This window comes from Muscardinus avellanarius (assembly GCF_963383645.1).
Source record: "Muscardinus avellanarius genome assembly, chromosome: 1".
NCBI lineage: Eukaryota > Metazoa > Chordata > Mammalia > Rodentia > Gliridae > Muscardinus > Muscardinus avellanarius.
Window position 1 is genome coordinate 206,709,713 of NC_137786.1, and position 14,530 is coordinate 206,724,242.

General features: G+C 44.6%; 1 protein-coding gene across 1 annotated transcript in view; it reads left to right on the forward strand.

Annotated features, from left to right (window-relative positions):
* Positions 1-10,764: 10,764 nt before the first annotated feature.
* DEPDC7 (DEP domain containing 7) overlaps positions 10,765-14,530 on the forward strand; it is a gene marked incomplete at both ends in the record, with an annotated part of 30,379 nt that continues 26,613 nt past the window's right edge. The window contains one exon of the mRNA XM_080718305.1: positions 10,765-10,837. Within this exon, the coding sequence (XP_080574431.1) occupies positions 10,765-10,837 (73 nt within the window). The remainder of the gene's footprint in view (positions 10,838-14,530) is intronic.

A 14,530-nucleotide genomic window follows, 5' to 3' on the forward strand; every position in this document is an offset into this window, starting at 1 on the left:
GACCATTTACCAGCCCGCTTACAAAAGTTGCTGATATTGGTCAGGATATTAAAATCCAGAGTTCCATTTTCGGACCACCATGACCCATTACGCAATTTGTACAGAGGCCATGCTATGTTACAATAGAAATGGAGGTGCTCAGGGCATAAATCTGATAGCCCCAGGGTCTGGAAATTAGGGAGGAGACATCCCAGTGGGGACTGGGAATCTATTTTGGAATTTTGGCTTCCCATGTCTGGTTGTGGGTGAAAACAAAGAACAAGAGACAGGCGTCCCCATTATCCTGGTCAAACTCTAGGAACAGGGCCAAGAGGATGGGAGAGACGTGTCCACTCCTGGAGGAAGCAAGAGGACAAGATATTTCTCCACTCCCTTCTCAAGGCTGGAGGACAACCTGGTTGTCTGGAGGAAACTCGGATGCAGCCACACATTTGGATAAACAGAGAAGCCAGAAGCAAGAAGCTGGAGGAGATGACCTGCTGACCCAAGAAAGGGAAGGGAACTCACCCTGTCCGAAAGCAGTCAATCCAATTAATGGTTGGAGAGTCCTGGGAGTAAAGAGGAGGGCTCCCCTCAGGGGCCTGGTGGAACCACTGGGAATTAAAGGGACTCAGGGTAGCCGGGCATGGTGGCACACGCTTATGATCCCTGCTCTTGGGAGGCTGAGACAGGAGGATCACACTAGCCTCAGCTACTTAGTGAGGGTCTCAGCAACTTAGTGAGACCCTGTTTCCAAATAAAATATAAAAAAGGTCTGGGAGTATAGCCCAGAGGTAGAAAGCCTCTGGGTTCCACCCCCAGTACCACCAAAAAAATAAATAAATAAAATAAAGGGACTGGAGGGGGGTACAAAATCATTAAACCCTCCTGGGTTTTGGCACCAGATGTAATGTTGAAATTTAGTCAGAGGTCACAAAGGAGGCAAAGGAGTATGATACCAGGCCCCTTTTATTTATTTATTTATTTGTTTATTTATTTATTTATTTTTATTAAAAAAATTTTTGGTGGTACTGGGATTCCTGGAAACCCTTCTACCTCCAGGCTACACTCCCAGACCTATTTTTATATTTTTATTTGGAAACAGGGATTACAAGCATATATGCACTTTGTATATGCACCATATACAAACTAACCAAAAGAAAGCTAGATGGGCTATATTTCAGTAGCCCCACTTTCCCACTGGGAGGTCCCCAAACCTCCAATAGGTGCTTGAAACTGGCTAGTGTCAAATCCTATATATACATTACAGTGGTGTTTGGGGGCCTTACTAGGTAAGATAAGGGATACCTCAACACAAGCACTGTAATGTCCCAACAGTTGATCTGCTAACCCAGAGAGCTAGTATGTGACTAATGGGCAGGTATCATATATAGTGTGGATACACTGAAGAAGGGGTGAGTCACATCCTGGGCAGAACATTATAAATTAAGATATTATTCACTTACCATAAAACTCTTTTTTTTTTTTTTGGTACTGGTGATTGATAGGGGTGTTCTTTCTCTGAGCTACACACCCAGCCTTATTTTATTTTTTATTTGGAAACTGGGTCTCATTAAGTTGCTGAGGCTAGCTGGGAACCTGCAATCCTCTTGTCTCAGCCTCCCAAGTACTGGGATTACAGGCGTGGGCCACTATGCCTGGTTTAAAATTCACCTTTAAGCCGGGCGTGGTGGTGCATGCTTGTAATCCCAGCATTTGGGAGGCTGAGACCCGGAGGATCGTGGTTCGCGGACAGCCTCAGCTACTTAGTGAGACCCTCTGCCACTCAGTGAGACCCTGTTTCAAAATAAAGAATAAAAAGTAGGGCAAGGGTATAGCTCGGAGGTTGAATACCCCTGGGTTCCATTCCCAGACCCACAAAATAAATAAATAAATAAATAATATAAAATAAAATAAAATTCACCTTTAAATCACATAATTCAGTCGGTCCAAGTGCAGTGGTATTTACAATTAAATGATCACAACTAGTTACAGATTTTGATTTTTTTGTTTCTTCTCTACTATAACTGCTCCACTTGATCAGCCTTATTAAAAAATAAAGAAAGCCAGGTGTGGTGGCACATGCTTGTAATCCCAGCATTTGGAAGGCTGAGACTAAAGGATCACGGTTTGCGGACAGCCTCAGCTACCCTAATGAGGCCCTTTCCTCATCAGTACTGGGGATGGCACCTAGGGGGCATTCTATCTCATTCTATCCTAGCCCTTCTTACTTTTAATTTTGAAACAGGGTCTCACTAAGTTGCTGAGAGTCTTAAGTTGCTGAGGCTGATCTTGAACCTGCAATCCTCCTTTCTCAGCTTCCCAAGGACTAGGATATACAGGCATACACCTCTACATCTGGCTTCTAAGTGCTTTTTTTTTTGTTGTTGTTGTTGTTGTCCTGGGGGTTGAACCCAAGGCATTCTACCTCCAATTTATACTCCCACATCCCTTTTTTTAGTTTTAATTTAATTTAATTTAATTATTTATTTTGGTGGTACTGGGGGTACCTCCGGGCTATACTCCCAGACCTTTTTTATATTTTATTTGGAAACAGGGTCTCACTAAATTGCTGAGAGCCTCACTAAGTATCTGAGGCTGGCTTTGAACCCGTGCAATCCTCCTGTCTCAGCCTCCCAAGCGTGGGGATTACAAGCGTGCGCCACCACGCCCTGCTTTAATTTTATTTTGAAACAAGATCTTGCTGAGCTGGGCATGTGGCACATTCTTGTAATCCCAGCATTTGGGAGGCTGAGACAAGAGGATTGTGGTTTGAGGACAGCCTCAGTTACTACTTAGTGAGGCCCTCTGCAACTCAGTGAGACCCTGGTTCAAAATAAAGAATAAAAAAATAGGGCTGAGGGTGTAGTTAGGAGGTAGAACGTCCCTGGGTTCCATCCCTAGTACTGTAGAAAGAAAGGAAAGATGATAGATAGATAGATAGATAGATAGATAGATAGATAGATAGATAGATAGATAGATGATAGGAAGGAAGGAAGGAAGGAAGGAAGGAAGGAAGGAAGGAAGGAGAGAGAAAAGAAACAAGGTATTGCTAAGTCACTGAGGCTGGCTTCAAACCTGTGATCCTTTTGTCTCAGCCTCCCAAGTACTGGGATTAGAGGCATTCAGGAAATGACAGTCTCTTAAACAATGTTTAGAAAGCTAGATATACAAATATACAAATACAAAAGAATAAAGCTGGATCCCTACCTCAAACCATACATAAAATATAACTCAGAATAGATTAATAACCTCAATGTATGACCTAAAACTATAAAACTCCTAGAAGAAAACATAAGGAAAAAGCTTCATGACCTGAACTTGGCGATTTTTCTTGGATATGACACCAAAAACATAGACCATAAAAACAAAAATCACCTAATGAGTTTACATTAAACCTAAAGACTGTTGCATATCAAGGGAACAATCAAGAGAAAAGCCAACACTGCAGGGAGTGTTGTAATTTGTAATTATATATAATAGGAAAGAATTGCAAATTATAAATCTGATAAAGGGTTATTGTCCAAAATACATAAAGAAGTATAATTTAACAATAAAAAACCCTCAGTAATCCAATCAAAAATACACAATGGACCTTATAAGATATATCTAAAAAAAAAAAAAAAGAAGAAAGAAACCGGGCATGGTGGCACAATCTTGTAATTCCAGCATTTGGAGGGCTGAGACAGGAGGATCATAGTTCGCAGACAGCCTGCCTCATCTACTTAGTGAGGCCCTTTGCAACTTAGTGAAACCCTGTTTCAAAATAAGAAATAAGCCAGGTGTTGTGGCGGATGCTTGTAATCCCAGCATTCAGGAGGCTGAGACCTGGAGGATTGCAGTTCGCGGACAGCCTCAGCTACTTAGTGAGGCCCTTCGCAACTCAGTGAGACCCGGTTTCAAAATAAAGAATAAAAAATCAGGCAGGGGGCCGGGCATGGTGGCGCATGCTTGTAATCCCCGCGCTTGGGAGGCTGACAGGAGGATCGCACAGGTTCGAAGCCAGCCTCAGCTAGCTTAAAAGACCCTGTTTCCAAGTAAAATATAAAATAGGTCTGGGAGTATAGCCTAGAGGTAAAAGGCCCCTGGGTTCCATCCCCAGTACCAGCAATAAATAAATAAATAAATAAATAAATAAATAAATAAATAAATAAGGCAAGGGGTGTAGCTCGGAGGTCAAAAGCCCTGGGTTCCATTCCCAGACCTGCAAAAAAAAAAAAAAAAAAAAGAAAGAAAAAAATTGGGCTGGGGGTGTAGCTCAGAGGTAGAATGCCCTGGGTCCTAGCGCCAGTACTGGAAAAAAAAAAAAAAAAAAAGATGGAGTTCCTGCAAAAAGCAAAACATAATATTACCATATAATCCAGGTATGGAGGTGAATTCCTATAATCTCAGTACAAGGGAGGCTGAGATAAGAGGATCTCAGGTTTGAGACTAGCCTCAGCAACTCAGTGAGACTCTTAACACTTAGCAAGCCCTTATGTAAAAATAAAAAATAATAACTGAATGTGGTGGCATACACCTGTGATCTCAGTCCTTGGGAGACAGAGACAGGAAGAATTCAGGTTCGGGCCAACCTTGTGAGGTCCTCTGCAATGTAATGAGACCCTGTTTCCAAATAAGAAATAAAATGGGGCTGGGGTGCATCTCAGAGGTAGAATGCCTCTGGGTTTATTTATATATTTATTTATTTTGGGTGGTACTGGGGGTGGAACCCAGAGGCTTTCTACCTCAGGGCTATACTCCCAGACCTTTTTAAAATTTTATTTGGAAACAGGATCTCACTAAGTTGCTGAAAGCCTCACTAAGTAGCTGAGGCTGGCTTCGAACCCGGATCCTCCTGTCTCAGCCTCCCAAGTGCGGGGATTACAAGTGTGTGCCACCACATCTGGCTAAAATGGAATCTTGAAGAGGTATTTTTATGCATAGCTATTGTTGTATTAGTCCCAGTAATGAAGAGGCGGGAGCAGCACAAATTCCCAGTGATCAGCCAGGCCTGGTGGTACACAGCTGTAAGCCCAGTACTTGGGAGGCTGAGACAGAAAGTTGGCAGGTGTCAGCAATTTAGTGAGACTCTCAGCAACCTAGCAAAGCCCTGTTTCAAAACAAAAAAGACAAGCCAGGCCTGCTGGCACAAGTCTGTAATCCTAGTACTTGGGAGGCTGAGACAGGAGGATCTCAGGTTCATGGCCAGGCTCAGCTACTTAGTGAGGCCCTCTGCAACTTATTTTAAAATAAGAATAAAAAATAGGGTTGGGAGTGTAGCTCTGAAGTAGAATGCCCCTGGGTTCAATCCCTAGTACCCCTCACACACACCTACTGATATAGATGACCGGATATGAGGAGTGCAGTGGGACATCACTAGCCCCAGCTACTGGGGAGGCTGAGGCAAGAGAATCACTTATACTCAGGAGTTCAAGACAAGCCATTTTTTTTTTCTCTTTCTTTCTTTCTTTCTTTTTTTTTTTTTTTGGTGGTACTGGGGTTCCTGGAAGCCCTTCTACCTCCAGGCTACACTCCCAGACCTATTTTATATTTTTATTTGGAAACAGGGTCTCTTAAGCCAGCACGGCTGGCTTCGATCCTTCTGCCTCTGCCTCCCAAGCGCGGGGATTACAGGCGTGCGCCACTATGCCCGGCTTCTATTTCTTTTTTCTTTTTTTTTTTTTTTTTTGCAGTCTGAGGATGGAACCTGGGGCATTTGACCCCCCTGCCCAATTTTTTATTCTTTATTTTGAAACAGGGTCTCACTGAGTTGCAAAGGGCCTCACTAAGTAGCTGAGGCTGTCTGCAAACTGTGATCCTCCAGTCTCAGCCTCCCAAATGCTGGGATTACAAGCCTGCGCCACCATGCCCGGCTACCAAGACCAGCCATTTCGGTCTAAAAAAAAAAAAAAAAACCAATAAAATCTTTTTTTGTGTGTGTTTGTGGTACTAGGGGTGCAACCCAGGGGCTTTTCTACCTCCGGGCTATACTCCCAGACCTATTTTATACTTTATTTGGAAACAGGGTCTCACTAAGTTGCTGAGCGCCTCACTAAGTAGTTGGGGCTGGCTTCGAACCTGTGCGATCCTCCTGTCTCAGCCTCCCAAGTTCGGGGATTACAAGCGTGCACCACCACACCGGGGTCCAAAACAAAAACTTTAAACTGAGCCAGGCATGGTGGCACACGCTTGTAATCCCAGCATTCAGGAGGCTGAGACAGGAGGATTGCAGTTTGCGGGCAGCCTCAGCTACTTAGTGAGGCCCTCCACAACTTAGACCCTGATTCAAAATAAAGAATAAAAAATAGGGCAGGGGGTGTAGCTTGGAGGTCGAATTCCCCTGGGTTCCATTCCCAGACTCACACACACAAAAATAAACTTTAAACTGAAAAAAATTATAGAATTTTATAAATAAATTCCCCAGGGGCTATTGGTATAGGTCAGTTGAAGCGTTTGCCTAGCCTTAACGAAATTTTATAAGGTAGAGTTATATCCCTACCACTGCAAAAAACAAAACAAAGTATCAGGAAAAAAAGATTTTTTCACTCATCACTGTCTTACATTGCTAGAAAAAGCAGAAGTGGTGGGTTTTTTTTTTTTTTTTGGTGTTGTTTTGTGGATTTAGGATCACACTCAGACAGATTAGTGAATCATAAACTTTCTGTTCTGTTTCCTACTTCTTGACTGGCTCAGACAAGTTTGCTCTTAGGCCAGTTTAGATCAAATAAAATTCTTTCCATATCCATATGCTAAACATTATAATGACTTGACATACCTGTTTAAGAAATTGTCAATATAAATGATATTTAGTGATTTTGTAAGCAGGAAAAAAAAAAAACATGTGAAAGTGATAAACTACAGAGTATGGTACACACCTGTAATCCCAGTACTTGGGAGGTGGAGATATATCAAAGGTTTGCAGTTAACCTTGACAATATAGCAAGACCCTGTTTTTAAAAAAAAATAGGGCTGGGGGAAGTAGAATGCCCCAGGGTTCAATTATGGTATGGCAAAAATTTACATATCCTAAACTGGGTGTGGTGGTACAAGCTTGTAATCCCAGCATTTGGGAAGCTGAGACAGGAGGATCACAGGTTCGCAGCCAGCCTCAGCTACTTAGCAAGCTACTAGGGCTGGTGATGTAGCTTGAAGGTAGAATGCCCCTGGGTTCTATCCCCAGTACCAGTACCCCCCCCCCAAAAAAAAGCCAGCCTCAGCAATTTACCAAGGCCCTCAGCAACCTAGAGAGACCCTGTTTCCAAATAAGAAATAAAATAAGGCTGGGTTGTATAGCTCAGAGGCAAAATGACTCTCTGGGTTCAATTCCCAGTACTCCCCTCCAAAAAAAAAAAAAAAAAAACCAAAAAACCAGACATGGTAAGGCATACCTGTAATCATAGTACTTGGGAGTCTGAGACAAGAGGATGCAGGTTTTAAGGACAGCCTCAGTAACCCTGTGAGATCCTGTTTCAAAACAAAACAAAACAAAACAAAATACTGAGGGTGTGGCTTAAAGGTAGAAGCTCATGGAGTTCAATCCTCAGTACCAAAAAAAATAATAATAATAAAGTAAAAACTAAGCCAGGCATAGTGGTGCTTGCCTGTAACCTCAGTATTTGGGAGACTGAGACAGGTGGATTATGGTTCAAAGTCAGCCTCAACAATTTAACAAGGTAGAATGCTCCTGGGTTTCATGCCCAGTACCTCCTTCCAAAACAAAAAAGGTTGAGAGACTATATATATATATATATATATATATATATATATATATAATTTTTTTTTTAGTACTGGGCATGGAACCCAGGGGCATTCTACCTTCAAGCTACACTCCAGTCCTATTTTTTATTCTTGATTTTGAAACAGGGTCTCACTGAGTTGCAAATGGCCTCACTAAGTAGCTGAGGCTGTCTGTGAACCTGCAATCCTGAGGAGTTAAAATATACTCCCTGTCCTGGACAATTTTCCAGTTTTGTTAGGCAGTCAAGATGTGTGTGTGCTGAATTAATTAGAAAGCATCAATCCGGCGTGTGGGGTGAATAGTAATACATTTATTTGATAAGTGCCATAAGTGAGAGAAGAATATCCAGGCAAGCTGGGAAAATGAGCAGTGAAGAGGAAGACAAAGGGGAGGCCTCTGGGATGCCCTGGATGTAGGTTGTAGGGAATTCCAGCATTCCACATGGTCAAGCAGAACACAAGCTGGTGAAAAATTATTATTATTATTATTATTATTTATTTGTGCTACTGGGGATGGAACCCAGGGGCTTTCTACCTCTGGGCTACCCTCCCAGACCTCTTATATTTGGAAACAGGGTCTCACTAAGTTGCTGAGAGCCTCACTAAGTAGCTGAGGCTGGCTTTGAACCTACGCGATCCTCCTGTTTCAGCCTCCCAAGCACAGGAATTATAAGCCTGCGCTAGGACACCTGGCGATTCTTTTCTAACTTTTAAGAATAGAAAATTAGTTCTCATATTCCACCTACTGAACCTAGGTCCCTAATGTCATAACTTCTTTGTATTCTTCAAAACAACCACATGAAGCTTTTTCCAATAAGTTAAATAATGAAGTCTCACTTAAGTACCATTCTAATTTATACCCAGATCACACAGATATCTTCAAGTGTGGTGTGTGTGTGTGTGTGTGTGTGTGTGTGTGTGTGTGTGTGTGTTACTAGGATGAAATCCAGAGGCCTTTACCTCTGGGATTCACTCCCAGACCTATTTTATTTTTTATATGGAAACAGGGTCTTGCTAAGTTGCTGAATGCCTCAGTAAATTGCTGGTGCAAATGCAATCCTCCTCTCTCAGCCTCCCAAGTACTGGGATTATAAACGTGCACCATCAGGTCCAGCTTGAAGACATTTATTATATGTACCAAACACTGAAAATGATTGCAGAAGTGCCAAGTGTGTGTGTGCGGGGGGAGGCCATGTATCTAGAATTGGGGGCATTGGTCTCCTAGCCTATTCAGCACTATACCCCAGGATTCCCTGTTTCGATTTCCGGAGTAAGTAAGGTGCTTCCTGTTAACAGCCCTCCTTCCCCTTCTGTTTTCCCTTTACTCCAACCCTTCCCTTCCTTTCCCTAAGCACCTGACCCAGTTATTTGCAATCAACACATTTTCCTGGCAGTAGGTCCCAAGGTCTTTCCCTACAGCCCTTCTGTGACCTCTGGACTTTGCTCTGCTAGGTCAGGTAAGGATTGGTCTGTTCTTCACTAAGAGGGATGCATGGATAACTCATTTATTACTTTTTTTTTTTTTTGCGGTACTGGGGATGGGGCATTCCACCCCTGAGCCACACCCCAGGTTATTCTTTATCATTATTAATATTATTATTAATTTTTTTTGGTCGTACTGGGGTTTCTGGAAGCCCTTCTACCTCCGGGCTACACTCACAGACCTATTTTTTATATTTTTTTAAAATTTGGAAACGGTCTCTTAAGCCAGCGAGGCTGGCTCCGAACCAGCGAGATCCTCCTGTCTCCGCCTCCCAAGCGTGGGGATTACAAGCGTGCGCCACCACGCCCGGCTTTATTCTTTATTTTGAAACAGAATCTTACTGAGTTGCAAAGGATTTCACTAAGTAGCTGAGGCTGGCCACAAACCGCAATTCTCCTGTCTCAGCCTCCCGAATGCTGGGATTACAAGTGTGTGCCACCACATTCGGCTCCCATTACAACATTTTAAACACTTATGTTACAGGCTCAATTACTAAATACTAAACACGGATTGGTTCTTGTACACCTTATGAAAACTCCGAAGGATGGGAGCCATGGACCATACCTGCAATCCCAGTGCTTGGAAAGCTGAGACGGGTCATAGGTTCAAAGCCAGCATCAGTAACTCAGTGGCCCTTAGCAACTTAGCAAGACCCTGTTTCATAATAAAAATGGCTGAGAGTGTAGTTTTAGAGACAGAATGAGTTCCATACCCAGTACCAAAACATAAAACAAGTCCGGCATGGTGACACAAGTAGGCAATCCCAATACTTGAGAGGCTGAAACAGGAGGATCGCAGGTTCGTGGCCAAACTCATATATATACTTAGTGAGGCCGGTTGGAAATTAAAAATAAAGCCGGGCGTGGTGGCACACGCTTGTAATCCCAGCATTTGGGAGGCTGAGACAAGAGGATCGTGGTTCCTGGACAGCCTCAGCTCCTTAATGAGGTCCTTTGCAATTCAATGAGCCCTTGTTTCAAAATAAAGAATTAAATATAGGGCTGGGGTGTAGCTTGGAGGTGGAATGCCTCTAGACTCCATCTCCAGTACCACCAAAAAAAAAAAAAAAAAAAAAAAAAAAAAAGAAGAAGAATAAAAAATAGGGCTGGGAGTGTAGCTCAGAAGTAGGATGCCCCTGGGTTCAATCCCTAATACCACAATAAAATAAAATAGGGCTGGAAGTGTAGCACAGGGGTAAAATGCCCCAAATAAAAGCAAAGCAAAAGCAACCCCCCCCCAAAAAAAAAAACAGACACTCTGGGAAGCAGGGACTACTCCCACCCAAGCCCCAGGTGCGGACACTGCGGCGGGCCCCACGCGCGGCAGGGCCTGCTCAGCACCAGCTGGCTTGAGCTGCGGCCGCGGGAGTGCGGAGCGGACCCGCAGGCGGGGCGGGGGATGCTTTTTACCTGGCCCCAGGTGTGGGAGAGCGCGGCCGCCCGGCGGGACCAGCCTATGGGAGGCACGTGACCAGGGGGCGTGCCGGGCGGAGCCCCGCCCCCGCTCCGTTAACCCGCGGCCGGGGGGCGGGGGCGCAGTTGGCGGGGCGGCCGCGGTCGGGAGGCGGCAGGCGCGGCCGGGCGATGGCCACCGTGCGGGAGAAGGCGGCGGCGTTGGACCTGTCGGCTCTGCGCAGCCCGGCTCAGAGGCCTCCGGGTAGGTGCGGGACCCCGGGCCGGGGCGGCCCTCGGCCGCGATCCTCCCCGCGCACCGCGGGCTCCTCGCCGAGCTGCGGGCACTCCCCCGCGGGGGTGGGTGGCGACTGCGATGGCATGTGGAGTTTGGATGGCCCGTGGCTCCTGTCTGAGCACAGACTTTGACTGCAGGGTAGGACCGGGGCCCCCGTGCTCTCGAGCTACTTAACCAGGCTGGCAGGAATGGAGACTCACTCGGGTCCCCCCAGACTCTTCTGGAAGAGATGAGAGGGTTCTGACCTAAGTCATCCTGGCAGGAACTTGTCCGAGTAGCTATTTATTAACACTTTCTGCCTAAGCACTATTTCAGTGAATCGGATTTTTTTTTTTAAATGGGGGGCTACTGGGGATTGAACCCAGGTGTGCTCTCTGAGCTACACCTCCAGTGTATTTTTATTTTTATTTACGTATTTATGTACTTAAGTATTTATTTATTATTTATTTTGCGGTACTGGGGATAGAATCCAGGAGCATTCTACCTCTGAACTATACCCCCAGCCCTAGTTTTTATTCTTTATTTTGAAACAGGGTCTCATTGAGTTGGAGAGGGCCTCACTAAGTAGCTGAGGCTGTCTGCGAACCGAGGTCTTCTGGTCTCAGCCTCCCAAATTCTGGGATTACAAGCGTGCTGTATTTTTATTTTGAAATAGGGACATGGTAAGTTGCTGAGGATGCCCTTGAACTTGCTATTCCCCTGTCTCAGTGTCCCAAGTAGTGGGACTGCAGGCTTGTGCCACCACACACAGCTAATGAATGGAGTTTTGGGACCTTTCTTTTTTTACTTAAATGACAATATGGTGAATCCTGTTGCCAGTTTCATCATATCTTCTGGGAGTCATTGGTGTAGGAGCTTGGCTTCTTCAAATGCTTAAACCAATAGCCAGGTGTGGTGGTGCATGCTTGTAATCCCAGCATTTGAGAGGCTGAGACAGAAGGATCGTGGTTTGAGGACAGCCTCAGTTACTTAGTGAGGCCCTTTGTGACTCAGTGAGACCCTGTTTCAAAATAAAGAATAAAATATAGGGCTGAAGGTGTCTTTTGAGGTAGAATGCCCCTGGGTCCCATCCCCAGTGCCACAAGAAAAAAATGCTTAAACAAATGAACACAATCAGATGATCAGCTCTAAAATTCTGATCCTAGAATATCTACAACTTAGCAAATAGGGTGACTCAGATGATTCAAGATACCCAGATAACACTTGGCTTTTTTGTTTGTTTGGACAAGTTACAACTTTTCCCCCTTCTTTCTGGAACTGCAGTACAGAGTGCTGCAGGAATTAGCCTTTCATTCCTAAAACCCCAGCCAGTGAAACTGACTCCTTCCTCTAGGTCAGACGGGCGCATCTCAGTGGCCTCAGTCTTTTAATCTTCAAAATGCTAATAATAAATTTAGATAGAGAACCAGTTTTCATTGGCGCTTTTCTGAAACAAATTCTAATATTGTCCATATTCTGCTCCCTCTTAGAGGATTCAGATAAACACATAATGGCTGCGTTTAGACCATCTCCTTGGTTTACATTGTGAAGGAAATACTCCCTCCATTTGGGGATTTAAAGCCAAATGAAGGTAGTGAGGCATGGTACCACATGCTTGTAATCCCAGCATTTAGGAGGCTGAGACAGAAGGATCGCATTTGCCCCAGGGTTTCACTCCCAGGATAGCACACAAACAAACAAAAAAGCCTCAGGTACTTAGTAAAACACTTTGCAACTCAGTGAGGCCCTGTTTCAAAATAAAAAATAGGGCTGGAAGTGTAGCTCAGAGGTAGAATGCCCAGGATTCCATCCTCAGTAACGCGTGTGTGCGCGCGCACACACACACACACACACACACACACACACGTGTGTCTTGTCTCTAATAAGTGAAATAACAATTCTGGGTTTCGGGTGTCGGCAGACAGGTTCTTAGATGCTGTGAGGGAATATGTATTTAGAAACCTAGGAGATGACAGTCAGAGGGAAGGACTGACATGCTGGCTAGCAGACTGGGGAATTAAAGGAGACCACCATCCTTGACCTCGGGTGCAGAGCTCAGAGGGCACTGCCTGGTCTCATTGCTTTTGCTGGCTGCAGCTGGACCCTACCTGTCAGTGTTTGTTAACTGGCTTCCACCCTGGAGTGGCCCCGTCACAGTCCTGGGGAGCAAGGTAATGGGAGCCTGGGCTCTTGGTTCCTTGCCATCCCCTCTGTGTGCTCTGGCAAACAGCTTTCTACTTTCCTTTCCTCCGTGGATTAGTAACTCTTTCTTACCTTAAAGGGGCTGTAATGACCTACGGCCGGTTTTTATTATAGAGGAAATTAGGTTTATATTCTGACCTTCAGCCAGTACTTCACAGGCTTGTCTTTGAATAAAGACATACAATAAAGTGGCATGTTATCGTGTTATCCCTTTATACTGTAACCTAATTCTTTGAATTTGACTGGTGTCACTTTTCCAGGGAGCTCACAGTACTTCCCATATGCTCTCATTAATCTGTGTGAGTTAAAGCAGGGGCCAATGCCTGCATTTGTTGATACTGCTCTTAGCCTATCTTAAAATTGTTCTGTTAGTAGAGGCTTATTTTATAAATTTTATCTGCCTGCAACCTTCTTTTAAGAGGCAATCACAGTCTACAGCATGTCTCTAATGCCAAATAGGACAATGATAAACTTTGGACTACCAAAACCAATATCCAGTAAAAGTGTTGCAATCTTGCTATCTGCAGTATAGGAAGTTTTTCCACTCGCAGCAGCCAGTTTTCCTCTGCGGGGGTAGTGGTGGGGGGACTGATGCTCAAAGTCAGGCATTCTACTTCTGAGCCACACCCCAGATCTTGTATGTTTTATTATTTTTGTTTGTTTCTTTGAAAACGGGGTCTTGCTAAGTTGCTGAAAGCCTCGCTGTGTCGCTGAGGCTATCCTCAAACCTGCAATCCTCCTGCCTCAGCCTCCCAAGTACTGGTATTATAGGCATGCACCACTATGCTCAGCCCAGCACAGCCAATTTTAACACATTAAACACAATTCTGTGTTCACTCAACTATTCTCTCTCTCTCTCTCTCTCTCTCTCTCTCTCTCTCTCTCTCTCTCGTGTGTGTGTGTGTGTGTGTGTGTGTGTGTGTGTGTGTGTGTTACTGGGGATTGAACACAGGGGCATTCTATTACTGAGCTATGCCTCCAGCTGTATTTTACTTTTCTTTTTTTCTTTTTTTTTTTTTTTTTGCAGTACTGGGAATGGAACCCAGGGGCATTCTACCTCCAAGCTACACCCCAAGCCCTATTTTTTATTCTTTTTTTTTTTTTTTTTTTTTTTTGGTGGTGGTACTGGGGTTCCTGGAAGCCCTTCTACCTCTGGGCTACACTCCCAGACCTATTTTTACATTTTTATATTTGGAAACAGGGTCTCCTAAGCCAGTGCGCGCTGCTGGCTTCAAACCTGCGCGATTCTCCTGTCTCTGCCTCCCAAGCGCGGGGATTACAAGCGTGCGCCACCACGCCCGGCCATATTCTTTATTTTTGAAAGAGGGTCTCACTGAGTTGTAAAGGGCCTAAGTAGTAGCTGAGGCTGTCTGCGAACCGTGATCTTCTGGTCTCAGCCTCCTAAGTGCTGGGATTACAAGCGTGTGCCACCACGCCTGGCTTCCTTTTTCTTGTGAAGCAGGGTCTTGCTAGGTTGCT